General features: G+C 42.7%; 1 protein-coding gene across 6 annotated transcripts in view; it reads right to left on the bottom strand.

The window, feature by feature from the left end:
• The window catches only part of KCNIP4 (potassium voltage-gated channel interacting protein 4), a 408,026-nt gene that overhangs the window by 208,090 nt on the left and 183,158 nt on the right, over window positions 1-16,778 (bottom strand). The window contains exon 1 of one of the 6 annotated variants that reach the window (XM_081924626.1): window positions 13,661-13,970. The exons of 4 other annotated variants lie outside the window; for them this stretch is intronic. In XM_081924626.1, the coding sequence (XP_081780752.1) occupies window positions 13,661-13,718 (58 nt within the window). In that variant the 5' untranslated portion in view covers window positions 13,719-13,970. Of the gene's footprint in view, window positions 1-13,023; window positions 13,049-13,660; window positions 13,971-16,778 lie in introns of those variants that run through there. One more of the 6 variants, XM_081924619.1, reaches the window with a different exon arrangement.

Genomic DNA, 16,778 nt, shown 5'->3' with positions numbered 1-16,778 from the left:
CGGTCCCTCTCCTGTCCACCTAGCAGTTCGAAAGCACAATGAAGTGCAAGTAGATAAATAGGTATCTCTTTATAGCGGGAAGGTAAACGCCGTTTCCGTGTGCTGCGCTGGTGCCGGCTCGCCAGAGCAGCTTCATCACGCTGGCCACGTGACCCGGAAGTGTCTCCAGACAGCGCTGGCCCCCGGCCTCTTAAGTGAGATGGGTGCACAACCCTAGAGTCGGACACGACTGGCCCGTTCGGGCAGGGGTACCTTTACCTTTATTTAATTACATATTGCATTTATTTGTCACCTTTCTTCCAAGGAGCTCAAAGCTTCTTCTCCATTCTAATCTTACAACAACACAATGGCGATAAATTAGGCCAAGGGACAGTGACTAAGGCCAGGGTCTCACAGTGAGCTTCAATACCAAGTGGCCGTTCATATTTGGGTCTCCTCAGTATTAGTTTAATGATATATTGCCGGGACAGAAACTATGAAACTATGAAACCGATATCATGATATGGACTTCAAACCAGTTTTGGATGATATACAGTGGTACCTCGGGTTACAGACTCTTCAGGTTACAGACTCCGCTAACCCAGAAATAGTACCTCAGGTGCTTTGCTTCAGGATGAGAACAGAAATCGTTCAGCGGTGGCACAGAAGCAGGAGGCCTCATTAGCTAAAGTGGTGCCTCAGGTTCAGAACAGTTTCAGGTTAAGAATGGACCTCCGGAATGATTTAAGTTCTTAACCTGAGGTACCACTGTACAGTGGAACCTCAGTTTACGTACCACCCTCCTCATGAATGCTTCGGGTAACAAGCTCTGCTAACCTGGAAGTAGATGCCCCTAGTTGCGAACTTTGCCCTGGGATGCAAACGGAAGTCTCACGCCAACGGCGCAGCAGCAGTAAGAGACCTCATGTTAAGAACAGACCTCATGTTAAGAACAGCTTAAGAACAGACCTCCGGAATGAATTAAGTTAGTAAATTGAGGTACCACTGTACCTCCGTTTGCACAGCCGTATCCACAATATATTGCACAGCCGTATCCACAATACACACACACAAGATAGCAGTATGCCTCTCTTGAGGCAGAGTTAAAGTTTGTTGTGACATTGCCAGAAACTTGGCCAAGCCTTTCCCTTTTCACGCATATGTGCGCGCGAACACACCCACCCACATTTAAAAATGCCATGCTCAGAATGGCAAACCACACCACACTATAGATTTACTTTCCCATTATCTGGCAGGGATCCAACTAGGGCACAAACTCAAGAGCTGTCAGGATACAGTTTGCTGGCTAAGTTCCAGGTTTTGGCACTGGTAGGCATTGTGGGCATATGAAGTCAAGATGAACGAATCTCTCAGCAATGAAACAGTAATGCTGCAAATCACAATGTTTAATTGATAGCAAATTGGAAGCTTATTAGTTATGTGGAAGGAAGACTGTTTGAATCACTGAAATAACCGTAGTCATTTCATGTGTCGTTCTCTTGAGAAATATTAAATGGTGCATCCAATCATTACTGTTATTTCAGCTCTGCCTGGTAATATCTCCTTATATTAATAGGCATTCATGGCTTATGCTGATGGGAAAACTTACTTGTCTAGTTGATGAAGCTTTTACTTATTTTCATTCAACCCCTCATTAACATGGCAGCTCTCTAAACAATAGCTCATTTCCCACCACCACTAATAACTTTGCAGGTTTAGAGCTGTCTAGCTAACACTCATACCATTAGCATCACAATAAGCAAACAAGATGGATGATGTGCAGGGGCGCCGACTTATAAAAAATATTGGGGGGGGCGGGGGCCCATACCGACTTATAAAAAATATTGGGGGGGGCCCAAGACCTCCAAACCACTGCTGCTGGGGGAACGAAAGGGGCGAGCCCCGGGCTGCCCCGACCTTAAGTGAACCTGTGAGGGCCCGCCCTTTGCGGCAGCCGATTGGCTGCCGCCGTGGGCGGTGAATATTAGTGAGCTAGGGGGAATCCCCGCTTCTCACGGGGCTGACGCCAGCCCCGCGAGATTGTTGATGGGTCGAGAGCCCGCAACCCCACCCCCTCTCTAGATCGGGAGCGGCTTTGTTTTAACTCATTACTGAATGTATTTTAAAAGGTAACTATCGTCAAACAAGGAAAATAAAAAATACCAACATAATTTTGTGATTTTACAAAGCATAATATAACTAATAATTTTCTTAAATTATTGGGGGGGCAGAGCCCCCCCCCCAAACGAATTTTTGAGGGGGCTCGGGCCCCCTCAGGCCCCATGGAGTCAGCGCCTATGATGATGTGGGAAAGATGGTATGTTTCTGAAAGATTTAAATCAAAGTCACATGTAAACAATACCAGCAGAAGGAGCATTCAAAACAACCTAGAAAATTTCAAGCAGCAGACAATTCAAAACAATTTTGAAGCAAAATTGCACAATTTGTGTGAGTGAAATATCTATGGAATTCACTGCCACATCTAGTGATGGCCCCCAAATTCATAGAAGATAATGCTATCAATGGCTACCAGGCATGATACTGTCAGTTTGCATTTCTCAGTGCATAAAGTATTGATCAGATGTGTAGAGATATTTCCTATTCTAATTAATTCAAGAGGGTTCTGGAAGCTTCTCTGTGTGAAAGAAACAAGCAGAAGGTTCATGATGCTTGGGTTATTCCTTCAGAGAAGCTGAGTACAGTGGTACCTCAGGTTACATACGCTTCAAGTTACATATGCTTCAGGTTACAGACTCCACTAACCCAGAAATAGTGCTTCAGGTTAAGAACTTTGCTTCAGGATGAGAACAGAAATCGTGCTCCAGCGGCGTGGCGGCAGCAGGAGGCCCCATTAGCTAAAGTGGTGCTTCAGGTTAAGAACAGTTTCAGGTTAAGAACAGACCTCCGGAACCAATTTAGTACTTAACCCGAGGTACCACTGTACAGCTGGCTTAAACTGGTTCTGTCAAGGTCATGCTGACTATAAAAGTAGGGCCAGAAGGAACCTGGGTTTCACGTTCACTTTCTATCTCTCTGGTGTGGTGTTCTGTATATAGTGTTAAGGTTTAGACTTATTATATAAGTTATTGTAAGTTTAAGTCTGCTGTAACTGGATTTCTTATGGACAGTGCTAATCCTGAATGTATTGGATTTGTGACCATTATTACTCATTTGCCTTCAGCAGCAGTAAAGCTCTACTGGATGAAATAGAATTGCCTCTGGTCTATTTTCTGGGAATCCTGCAACGTATTTAAGTTTTCACGCTGCTAACTATACATCTGAATCTGCTCTGGATCAATATTGAGTACAATTTCCATGACAGATACCTATGCAGTTAGTACCATTAGTGCCAGAGACAGTATGCCTCTGAATATAAGTTGCTGAACTCATAGCAGGGAAGGAGCCGTTGTGCTCAGGTCCAAAGTGTAAGTATGCGGTTAGTCACTGGGAAAACAAGGTGCCACAATGTTGCAGAAATTTATGTATAGGTTGGGGGAGGTTGCCCCTCCAGCAGGTATCATGCACATGTGGTCCACTACCAAAATCAGCACAATCGCTTTTGTGACTTTTGTGATTTGTCCCCACAAAACACTTCATCATAGTTTCTTCCTATCTGTTCAAAGGGCCTTTGCTGCATGATACCAAACGCAACAATTCACTGATAAATGTATCTATGTACTGGCTCACTGGAAAACTTCAAAAATTCATATAGACATGTGAGCTCAGCTACTCAGCAGCTCCTCTGCCTGAGTGATAATCCCTGGCATCCTGATACCTGAGTGCCAGACAGGTAGCCATTCCAGAAATAACAAACCCAGATGAAGACAAAAGGGTGTGATTAACCTGGCTGGGAAACAGGGAAATGTAAATATCTTTTTGTTACACTTGATGGGTGTTTAGTGGAGGGCAAGGAGAACCATGGGGCAGGGTCCAGGTTGCTCAGATTACTGCCACCAGACCTCCCCTTTCATGATGTAACCGTGATGTAGTTTGGGGGGTGTAATATGGGGATTAGCAGCTAATAAAAGTTTTGGGGGGGTCTTTTGTTCAGGGCTTCCATCTTGTTCCACCTTGTGGCAGGTGGGAGTCCTGTCATGACAGTCTTCAATAAAGACCAAGCCTACTGGCTGCTGTTTTGTTCTGGTATTCCTTGTTTTTTGTCCAAGGGAGCCCTCAGATTTCTCCATTAACAAAGGCTAAGCTAAGTGATTAAAAGCTTGCATGAAAAGTTTGAGAGGTTAGGGGCTAAGATCGCTTGGGGGAAGCAGAGACAACCCCAGCCTCTAACTGATACTGTAGGATTTCCCACTTTCCATATAAAGGACAAACGGAAATAAGCCCATAATAGTTCTTTCTTTACAAGTATTTTTCTCTGAAAGCAGCGTTTAACATCAGGTGCAAAGAAGTAGCTTACAGTAGCTTTCAGCATGATCGTTTATCTAAAACGAAACATAAGAAGAGCCGGCAGGATCAGGCCAATGGCTGATCCAGGATGGCATCCTTTTCTCACAGTGGCCAACCAGATGTCTGTGGGAAGCCTGGAAGCAGGACATGAGTGCAAACAGTCCACAAACCCCATCACCACTTCTCTAAATTAATACCCAATTAGAAAGACCTCTTCTGCAAAACCAATTAATCTCTGAAAAATCTAAGTTGTGCTTGTCAGCAGCTGTTCTGCAAGCCTATCAGTTTGATTACAAGCCAGATTTCTGGGTAGATGGCAAGGCAAATTTCACCCCTTCCAATGTTCCAAATATGAAAAGAGGGATGCTTCTATGGACATGAAGGTCGGGACATTATGGGATGGCTGGCCAATAGATGCATCCCAAAAGTACAAATACAAGCATGCCAGGCCTGAACAAAATATAGTAGTACCTCAGGTTACATACGCTTCAGGTTACAGACTCCGCTAACCCAGAAATAGTGCTTCAGGTTAAGAACTTTGCTTCAGGATGAGAACAGAAATTGTGCTCCAGCGCCGCTGCGGCAGCAGGAGGCCCCATTAGCTAAAGTGGTGCTTCAGGTTAAGAACAGTTTCAGGTTAAGAACGGACCTCCGGAATGAATTAAGTACTACTGTACCTTATGCAAGGTTGTTTCTGGATAAATCAAACAATATATTAAAGAGCTTAGACTGCAACCTTCATGTAAAACCTGGAGATTCTGGGTGGTGTCTATGTGTGTGTGTATACACACACACACACACACACACACAGAGAGAGAGAGAGAGAGAGAGAGAGAGAGAGAGAGAGAGAGAGAGAGAGAACGAGCAAGATTTCCTGGGCCTTTCAACTGCCCAGGACTGAATTACTATCCTAAAAGCCCCTGGGTCATAGGAAGGAGCTCTAGAACAGAAGCATCTCTGTCATGTTCCATTTCTAACTTTACCTTCAGGCTGCTTTTATTAGCTTGTATTTCTACTTTTTACAGATGACGGTGTTGCTTTTTCTAGCTTCTTTGCTGCCCTCTACAGCTCATCAGTAAAACAGATGAATAAAAAGCTAGCAAAGCAAAGTTTCTTTCACAAAGTAGCTGCAAGTGGAAATAGTTACTGGCAGATTTTAAAATTACTCTAACAAAACAAAAACTTGAAACACAAATTTTAAGATTGTTGTTGTTGTTGTTTAGTTGTTTAGTCATGTCCGACTCTTCGTGACCCCATGGACCAGAGCACGCCAGGCCCTCCTGTCTTCCACTGCCACCCACAGTTTGGTCAAACTCATGTTTGTAGCTTCGAGAACACTATCCAACCATCTCGTCCTCTGTCGTCCCCTTCTCCTTGTGCCCTCAATCTTTCCCAACATCACGGGCTTTTCCAGGGAGTCTTCTCTTCTCATGAGGTGGCCCAAGTATTGGAACTTCAGCTTCAGGATCTGTCCTTCCAGTGAGTACTCAGGGCTGATTTCCTTAAGAATGGATAGGTTTGACCTTCTTGCAGTCCATGGGTCTCCTCCAGCACCATAATTCAAAAGCATGTTTTAAGATACAACATGATAAATTTTGTTAATTTGTTTCACTGTGTTTTCCCCCCTAGTTTCTCCTTTGAACTGCACCTTCCTTATGCTGCATTTGTTCTTAGCATCTGTCTGTCTCAGGAGATAATGGAGGAGTGCTGCTTTGGGAGTAAAGCCAAACCACTGGAGAGTTACAGCGCCTGATGTGGCTGTAGAGAACAATCACCGGAGAAACATGTTTTGTTGCAGTTGAGACAGATGAAGGCATCTAGCTGTGCTGCTGCAGATGCACCATGACATTTCTTCTCTCTGTGCACCTTCCAGTGGTCATTTCTCCTCAGGTCACTGCTGTGGATACACAACCTGATGGCCTGTCTCTATGTGTTGTGGTAATCTTCAAGGGATTCTGATACAGTGGGGAATATACTGTTTTTAAAGGTAAAGATAAAGGGACCCCTGACCATCAGGTCCAGTTGTGGCCGACTCTGGGGTTGCGGCGCTCATCTCACTTTATTGGCCGAGGGAGCCGGCGTACAGCTTCCGGGCCATGTGGCCAGCATGACTAAGCCGCTTCTGGCAAACCAGAGCAGCGCACGGAAACACCGTTTACCTTCCTGCCAGAGCGGTACCTATTTATCTACTTGCACTTTGATGTGCTTTCAAACTTCTAGGTTGGCAGGAGCAGGGACCGAGCATTGGGAGCTCACCCCGTCGCGGGGATTTGAACCGCCGACCTTCTGATCGGCAAGTCCTAGGCTCTGTGGTTTAACCCACAGCGCCACCCGCGTCCCCTTAATGCAATCATAGCTGCCAGATATAGTAGTGGTAGCCACCTACTCAAATTAGACCCATTGTAATGAATGGACTTAGGTTAGCCATGGCCATTAATTCTGATGGGTTTAACTCTTGGGTTGGACTAGTGACGACTGCCACCTAAAGGCTTTACCAAGAACATTTCTAGTCCCGCTCATCCCAGGAGAGAATGGCATCCGAAGCAAACTGCTACAATTCTAACTTGCAGATCATTTATTAACACTGATAATGTATTCTCCAGCTGCTCAACTGTGAAATCCAGATGAGTGAATTCTATTAATTACTGTATTCACAGTTATTTTAGATTTACAATATGAGATGCAAGGAGAAAAATCAATTAAAATAACATTAAAATACAGAAGCCTTGGAATTACATTGATCTATATAGGTGCATTTTTATATCAGATCTTATGTATGTATTGCTATGGCTAACAAACCTTCCTGTTTATTATTTTATTTGCATTGTTAAAAAAAAACTGCCCTGTCCTCCTGAACACCAGGTTGGTTTGTGTGGGGAAAAACCTATTATGCATAAAACAGCACAATAAATGTTAAGTTGCAGCTTTACATGTCTTAATTAAAAAGGAACATCTTTTACACAAATTCCACAATAATAAAGAAAAATAGGTTTATCTACAGTGCCATTCAAAAAGTCTTAACTACTGTGTTTTTTTAAAAGCTTCACTGAATATGGATATGAAAGCCATGTTCCTTGCCGCCGGGTTTAATATCCCTTATTTGATTGCTTTAATTAAAATGCAAATTTAGTTATAGTGCAGATGTGGAGACAAAAGCTTTGAGAAATACAGCATATTATATCTAAAGAACTATTAGCCCCCACATCATAACTGATGAGATTACTGGCACTGAATTGCAAAATTAACGTTCATTTCTTCGGAGCTCAGCAGAGATTATAAATTAAAGCAAGGCCTCATTACCACCTAGAGTTTTAATTTCCACAAACTACACTTCAGAACACTTAGAACTTACTGTGAATAGAGGAAACTTCAGCATTGTCACATATTAGAGTTTCAGATCAAAGCAGCGTGCCCTTTAATGGCACATCTCCCCAGGGGAGAAAAATCACGCCTCTGATGTGAGCCTGTGGAGCCTGCTATCCCTATTAAATGGAGTTAAAGTAGACCTATTGTGTGATAAATGAATCCCTCCTGATGGAAGCTGGAACGCTTAGCGGGTTGAGGCAAAGGCACAAGTTGCTTGAAAAGGCAAATACAGAAAAGAACAAGCTCAATGCACACGCAGAATTGACTCCAGTACTTCCATCTTTGGAGGCCGGACAAAACTAGAAAAATAGTCAGCGGTTCTGCAACCAGTTTATCTGGCGGCAGTCGAGACTCCTGGTCTGAAGTCAAAGGACACCAAGGGACCACCCAGAGAATGACAGATGATGGGGGCAATTCACTATTTGAGACTCAGAAGACAGGCAGAATTTTCCTTCCTGACCAGTGAGCCAGCAAACAAACATCATCTCTATGCAAGCACTGCGTCAAGGAGGTGGTACTGGGAAATATCTCCTTGCTTGTCCAAGGAAGGAGTTGATGAATAGAAGCAGCCCCAGAAAAGGCAAATATTGCTCCTGTTTTGTTTTGAACCTCAGGGACTATGGGGTGTGTTTCTATGTTTGGGGAATGTGCTATACACATTTGGATGCTCAGCCAGAGATCTATAGATGACGGGCAACATACAAATTTAGTAAAATAATTTATTGAATGACTACCACATTTAATGAAGAAATATTAGGAAACATGATTAAATAAAAAAAAACCATTTCCTTCACATGCTGAATATTCTTTCACAGCTTTGTTAAATAAGGGAAGTATTAAACCCCCCACATATATTAAGTAAAATAGAAACATCGCCCCCCGACCCCACCCCCACTCACCATGCCCCCCTCCACCTCTTTCCCACTTTTCTTCCTAATGTAACACTAATGTCTCAACAAATGAAACTGACCCGTAGAAAATGTTACATACTTTTGTAAACCAAGAAATTCTTAAATAAAAATACAGTGGATGCTTAGGTTGCGAATGTTATCTGTGCGGGATGCACATTCGCAACCCGCAGCGTTCGCAAGCTGCAGCTGGGCGTCTGCACACACATGGTTGTGATTCGGCGCATCTGCGCATAGTGCGATTTAGCGCTTCTGTGCATGCACGACCGCCAAAACCCGGAAGTAACCCGTTCTGGTACTTCCGGGTTTCAGCGGTACACAACTTGAAGCGTCTGTAACCCAAGGTATGACTGTATATAACATAAGGGAAGTATTTGCCTGAATGAAAATGTATCTTATATCCATGCTGAGTAAGAAGATTGAACGGTGGCTGCATAAATCAGGCAAGATGCTCTATTTGAATAAATACTTTGTCTTTAACAGTGCCGAGGAAGAACTCCAGTGTGGAATTTTAATGGCGGAGATTGGATGTGTCTCTGTGAGTTATTTATAGCCGCAGCCCATACGCAATCTGGGAACAGTGGAAGGAATGGAATGTGAATTGTAAACACTGCAGAGAACTGAACAAAGGAAGATAGCAATTCATTCTCCCGACACACCAGGTCTGAGAACAATGCTTATGAAGGACTACACACACAAAATGGATTTTATATTTATGAGAATTAACAGAGGTGCTGTAAGTAAGGAGAGATGAAATGACGACAGAAGTGATGTTTACAACAGGAGCGGGAAACCTGATTATTTTTAAGAAACTGAATTAAATTAATTTGGTCTTATTTGTAATAATGTGGAAAACCAATAAAAATATAAACCTTCTACTCTAGTGTATCAGAGGCTTTCCCTAGTGTAAACAGAGGTCTTTCGCTATCACCTACGACCAGATCCTTTTAACTAGAAATGCCAGGAACCAAAGCTAGCACCATCTGAGTGCAAAGGATGTGCAAAGTATATCACTGTCACAGCCTTCCCTGCCCCTGCCACACTGTGCACTGGAACAAGAATATTAAACATTCAGATTAGCATATTCTGCAATGAGGTGATGAGGTACAGTTCTACCACCAGTTAAAAATTCACAAATTAGTAGAAGAGGTGTGTTGAAAGGGCAGATGTGCTGCATATTAGGCAACACAAGCTCAAAATAACTGCTCATAATTTCTGTCAAAATGGCTGTTGTTTCCTCAACCATACTTTCTCTGTTACTAGATACTACAATTCTCTTTCTTTTGCTCACAAGATAGTCTTAACCTTTTATCCTTTCATCTCTGGGAGAATTATCTGTCTGGGGATTCATTTTCCCCTCATAAATAGTATTGTTTTCCATCTTGCTTTTGGAAACTCTTAACCTGTCAGTGGATGATACATAGTTTTTATCATTTAATTTAGATTCACATTCATTTTACTTTAAATCCATGCCAGTATTGTGGATTTTTCAAGATAACACAGTGTTTTCTTTGGAAACACTCAAGCCTAAATCTGCGACTGGATGGTTTGCAGAACTGTCAGTTTTCTTTATTTAACCTATATTTTCCAGTGACATGTATAAATGTTGGAGCATAAATTTAATCACAAGGTCGAATCTTCTCTTTGTTTCCATGGAATTTTATTTTGAAGTTATAAATACAGGCCACACAAAAGGACAAATATAGCAAGACAACAAGAGCCCATAAATAATTCACTGATTGCAATGCTTAGTATATCTGGATATGCTTGTGGGACGACGGTTTATTATTTGTTTATTTACTTGTACAAATTTATATCGTACTTAGTCTTAAGGAAAACCCCTTAAAAACAAAGAAATAGCAGCTTCTATAAAGGTTTCAAAAAAGTGAGCAGGCACTTGGCTGCCTGTGAGATTGACTTAGAAAGTGATGTAATTTCAGCTATTCATAATAAAGTCACTCTTTCCAAGACCTCTGCCTTGGCAAGAAGGTTCCCTTTTTCTGCATAGAGGAGAGGTGATATTTTATCCAATAAATCAAACCATCTACAACCTTTCACAACTATCCAAGCATGAAAACCCTGGGGTCTGTTGTGAGCTACAGGTGACGGATAAAGTTAGGAGAGACAGGCCAGGATCCAGTTTAATTTGCCAGCATTCCCAGTTAAGCACAGTCTCCTAATTGCTAGGTGTTCAATGATGTACTCAGGTTATCACAGTGCCTGACCTACATCAAGGCATCTAGAGTTGGAGCTGGGGGTAAGCTGGAGGGGTACATGCCAGTGGCAGGTGGGCCGAAGAGCAACAGATGTGAGTCTACCTTCCGGCCATGCAGAACAAAGGGTTTCTACACAAACCGTGGACTCAGCTACATTGGCAAAGAAAAAGCATGTTTTGTGCGTCATATATGCATTATAACACTGACACCAGATAGCACTGTGGAGTTCTGTTTTCGCCACCCCTTTTTCTCTAAGTTTACAACGCATTTAACAAACTCTTCTTTGAGGTGTGTAGATCCAGCCACAAACACATCTGTGCAGGCAAGGAGGAGAAATTGTCACAGTTCAAGGGCGCTGTGCAGACAGATAAAAGTACTTCAATATCTGAAGGAGCGTCTCCACCCCCATCGTTCTACCCAGACACTGAGGTCCAGCGCCAAGGGCCTTCTGGCGGTTCCCTCACTGCAAAAAGCCAGAGGGAAACAGACAGAGGGCCTTCTCGGTAGAACGCCCTCCCATCAGATGTCAAAGAGAAAAACAACTACCAGACTTTTAGACGGCATCTGAAGGCAGACCTGTTTATGGAGGCTTTTAATGTTTGATGTATTGCGGTATTTTAATATTTTGTTGGAAGCCGCCCAGAGTGACTGGGGAAGCCCAGCCAGATGGGCCGAGTATATATTATTATTATTATTATTATTATTATTATTATTATTACTCACAGGTGGTATTGGATCAGGTTCAGTGGGGTGTGTGGCCTTAGGGCAGGCATCCCCAAACTCGGCCCTCCAGATGTTTTGGGACTACAATTCCCATCATCCCTGACCATTCATCCCGTTAGCTAGAGATGATGGGAGTTGTAGTCCCAAAACATCTGGAGGGCCGAGTTTGGGGAAGCCTGCCTTAGGGCAAGGGGAGAGTCTTGAACACCAGATAGAGAGGCCTGGAGTGTTGTATTCAGCTCCTGGGTTTGAAGTTCCCCAATCCTGATCTACAGGGTAGTTGTCTGTTATTCTTTGCGTAATTATGCATGCTCTGAGGCCAGAATCAATGTGAGATTTATTTATATTCTGTTGTTCTGTTTGGAAGTGCCCAGAACAGAGTACACAATTATAAAGCTGTTATATAATCAAGAAAAGTACACCCGTTTCTAAAAGCAGGAACAAAATACAACCCACATTTCAAACAATGCAAAATCAGAAAGCTGGCAGCAACAAGGCTTGTTATATACCAATACTTGTTCCAATAACATTGACAGCTGCATATAAAACGCCCATCGAAATGAAAGCATTTTCAATTTTTAGCAAAGATACACAAAGGCGGAGCCTGATGAATTTCAAATGGAAGAGCATTTCAGAGTTGCAGGGCCGCTTCAAAGGTCTTCTCTCTCATGCTCACTTGCCAAATCTCCCAAGATCACACTGAGAGCATGGTCTCTGACACTGATCTTAATTTCCAGGCAGAACTATATGGATACAACAGTAGAGTTGTGCATTCTGACCTGTGAGCACTGGCAAGTCAAGTGCCACATTTTGGACCAACTAGAACTTCAGGACTGCCCTGAAACATAGCCCCGCATACAGTATATTAAAATAGTCCAGTCTGGAGTTAATTAAAGCATGCTTGATTAAAGCAATCCAAGCATCCTCAGAATTTATAAACACACCACTTGCAACTTTCATAGAACAGGCCAGTAGTTATCTAAGGTGTTATTCTGTGGCCCTTTACCAAAAGGCAAATTCCACTGAGCACAGCGGAACAACAGAACCATGTATTACAAATGAAGTCTTGTGTATAACCTTTAATTTGAAAACTATATCCTTGTGAAAATACAACAGGCAAAACACTAAATGCCTTTCTCTGCTTTCACTTTGCATACAATCAAACATGAACAGCTACCAAGATGCTTAGGATAAGATTAAAGAAAACTGACTACCTTATATATTTAAGAATATTATTATTTTATTAAGAAAAGAAAAGAGTCTAGTAGCCTAGTTACTTCTTAAAGGCAATTCAAAACTACAGGAAAATTCAGCACACATTAAAACAGTCTTCAAATATATACTTATCACTATGCTCTAGTCTAGAAAGATCATCATGAAGATAAACATGAGAACAGGAGGAAAAGAAAGCACAGATATAAGCTCACATTGCTATAATCCTTGTTTAGTTTGGCTTTCATTTCAACGTGGATGACTTTCAAGTGAAAACATTGTGCACACCAGCAGAATGCATTCTAAAGCTGACGTTTCCAAATGTTTCATTCTTATAATAAAATTATCATCAAAGGATGATAATACCATCACTAATGCTATTTTGCTATTTTAATTCATGGCATCCCAGACAGTTGAACATTTACTCCTGTTTTCTTTTCACATGTGACCTGAACAATTAATTCAGTTATAGAGTCTCTTAAAAAACCCTTTTCTCAAGGTACTTAACCTCTGGGCCACTACTACGCTGTTTGAAATTAAAACCTACCAAAAGCATCAAGGCTTCTCACCTATAAAAAAAACACACACACAGCGATTTTTCTTTTTAAAGCACAATCACCAATTCTTAAAACCCTGCTCCAATGTTACATTTCCACATCCAAGTCTAGTTACTACTGGGGCCACAAACAGCACACCTTCCCAGCACCACAGCCTTGAACAATATTCTGTGGAAGTTTTAAACATAACAGAAAGTGGCACAACCAAATAATTTTTAAAACAAACGGTTTTGCAGATAACATACCCCACACCAGTTACAAATGTGTAAAAGCAAACGAAGCACCAGCCTCTTACCTCTGCTGTACTTCCTCTGTTTTGCAAGTATGAAAAAGGTCACCAAGATTGCTCCCATCTCCACAAACTTCAGCCCCAAACTTGCTGATCCTTCACTTTAAAACTTCCTTTATCACATAGCACAATTAAAACAATAGACTCTTGCAAACCAAACACAGGAGAATTCTGCAGCCAAGTAACAAGGCTTCAGACTCCTTAACTGCCTGCATCACATCTGTTAGCAATATACATATTTAAGAGCTGTGCTCTCTAGCTTCCTAATTTCAATTCACATGCTTTGGGGAGTTTAGAGACCTGCTGCAAAGGGAGAGCTGGAATGGAAAACAGCATATAGTCCCATTGTCTATATGCCATGTAGGTTAATTGAGCTTGCTGCTGCTACTACTTTAAGAAAGCTCTGAATCAGTGCTTATTACAGTGCAATTTTTTATACTTTGGCACTTACGAGTGGGCTGGCTATATTAGTGGAAAGCTGAGAGCTAAGGCAATATAACAGATAAGTGTGTGAGCCTGGAAGTCTCTGGAGTAAAATCTCACTTCAATTGTGAGTTCAACAGGTAAGGTGCCTTCTTAAGCAAGGCACAGTCATTCAGTCACCACACATAAGCCCTCTTGTAATTCTGTGCCTCCTCCGCTAGAGGTCTGGAGGGCGGCAACAAGAGAGTGAGCTTTTTCTGCAATGGCTCCTCGCTTGTGGGATGCTCTTTCAAAGGAGGTACACCTGCCACCTTCATTACATATCTTTAGGTATCAGTCAAAAACATTCCTCTTCTCCCAGGCCCCTGGCTAATTAATCTATGGCCCTTTAAACCATAGCTGTCAACCGTCCCTTATTTGGCGGGAAACTCTCTTATCCCAGCGCTGTGTCCCGCTGCTGTCACGGATTGATGATGTCCCTTAAATTTCCCAGGTTTCATGCTCGCCTGGCTCGGGGTCCTCTGCCACGCGCGAGAGAGTGTGCGCGCATGAGCTGCTGCGTCTCCGTCTCTCCCTTTTCTCCCTCGGGTGCGTCGTGAGGAGATGGGTGGCGGCGGGCAGGCAGGCAGTCCCTCTCTTGCAAGACTTCCGCTGAGGCGACTGAGGAGGCAGCCTGAGGGAGGAGGAGGAGGAGGGGATGGGGAGGGATGAAGAAGGGCGGTGCTTCAGTGGCCTCCGTGGCGCCGCAACCGCCTCATGCCAGGCTGGTGGGCGAGAGTCACCCTCCCTCCCTCCCTCCCTCTCTCTCGGGCAGGGAAGGGCCGATGGAACTCCTCACACCAGGACGACGGCAGCCCCGACGTGCATAAGCTAAGCAAAATCCCTTATTTGGGCTGCTGATCCCTTATTTTCAAGGCTGCTGGTCCCTTATTTTCAAACCTGTAAGTTGACAGCTATGCTTTAAACTGGGAGGGGGTATTGTTTTTGTTTGTTATTATTGTATATATGTTTGTGTTTATATATTGTAAACTGCCCTGTGATCATCAGATGAAGGGTGGTACAGAAAATAAATAAGCTAAGGAGAATTTTGCCAAGTAGCTGTATACAGTTGTAGTAAGGTATGAAGTGCTTTGAACATGCAGGAGGCATAAGGTGGGCACTTAGGGCTTGCCAAAAATTAGGAAATTGGTCAGCAAAAGGATGGCACCGATTTGCATAAAATTTGCATATGCCTATGAGTGCATGCATGGAAATAATTCCCATAATTTAAAAACTAATACAATACTGTCTCACTGTAGTGAGGAAGACTGGGACCAGCTGACCTGTGTGCCTGCCCAGTTTGTTGTCCAGGTGCTAAATATTCACGAGCCAGCATTCAACAAAAGAGGTTTAAAGACTCTCTCAAGGCAAAACTTAAAAAAAAATGTGGTATAAACACTGACAATTGGTGTTACAGGAATTCTAAGGTCTTATATATATAAAATAAACGTTCATAAATGTCCAAGGCAAACATATACATAAGCATATAAACCACGGGTCTGAAATAGTACAGGAGAACAATCCTGAAGCCATTTTGGCTCTTCCAGTAACCTCAAATATTCTCCCCATTGTCTCTTTGCTCACAAACCCTGTCTTAAGGGTGTATTTGTGTTTGAATAGGGTGAGCCTGTGACCTGGACTCAGGAACTAAGTATTTAGCATCTCGAAAGGAATGGCCAGGTTGCCCAGGTAAAGCAATCAAGTGACCATTATCAGTATCCTGCCAGACAGGATTTCTGTTGTAGACCGCCTCTTTCTGTGATGTATGTATGATGTTTTGAGATGTGGTCTTCAGCTACAGGGTGGGTAATTTCAAAAGTCTATATAAGGGCTTGCACACCATTGTTCTGGGTCCCTCCTGCCTCCTGCGTGTGGTAGTGAGCACCCTGTTGCAACAGTTAATAAACATCAAGCTTACTAGCTGCCTTGCTTCTCAATATTCTCTGGTTGGCCTCTGTTATTTTCTCCTACCTATAGAGAACCTACTTAAGGACTCTGTACAGGTTCTTGGATACCCCATAAGGGGAAAAGGAGCAGTTTTTTCTTATAACATCTGGGAAGCAATGGCCTATGAACGCTCCAGTTGGAGAACAGCCTTTACGAAAGGTGTCATGGGCTTTGAAGTCGCTCAAAATCAAGACGAAAAGGAGAAACGAGCTAAGAGGAAGGCACGCTTGGCAAACCCTCACTCACACCCGGAAACCTATGTCCCCACTGTGGAAGGACGTGTGGATCCAGAATTGGCCTCCATGGTCACTTACGGACTCATTGTTAAAACCGTGTTCATGGAAGACAATATTACTCTGCTATGAGTGATTTCCAAAGAAGAAGACTGATGAGCAACTTCAAGGCCACACTCATCCATCTTACAGTTCTTTATCTAAAAGCTGGATTTGGGACTACAGCCTATCCAAGTAGAAAACACATGCCCACCCTACAAATGTTCAGTATTATTTATATAGCAGTGGAAGTGTGCATAGTATGTTAGAGAGTACCATAAACAAAAGCCTGGTCCCTGCCCCAAATAGTACACTGTCTCTTTAAGGCGTATTAGTTAACTATGATTATTTAGGCAATTTTTATACTGCTTATATTTAAACAAATCTCTAAGAGGTTTACAACATAAATTAAGACACCATAAATTGAAAAAGCAAAGCCAACC

This window comes from Podarcis melisellensis (assembly GCF_964234715.1).
Source record: "Podarcis melisellensis genome assembly, chromosome: 9".
Lineage (NCBI taxonomy): Eukaryota > Metazoa > Chordata > Lepidosauria > Squamata > Lacertidae > Podarcis > Podarcis melisellensis.
The sequence above is the reverse complement of the archived record's forward strand: the minus strand, read 5'-3'. Positions and strand labels throughout refer to the sequence as shown.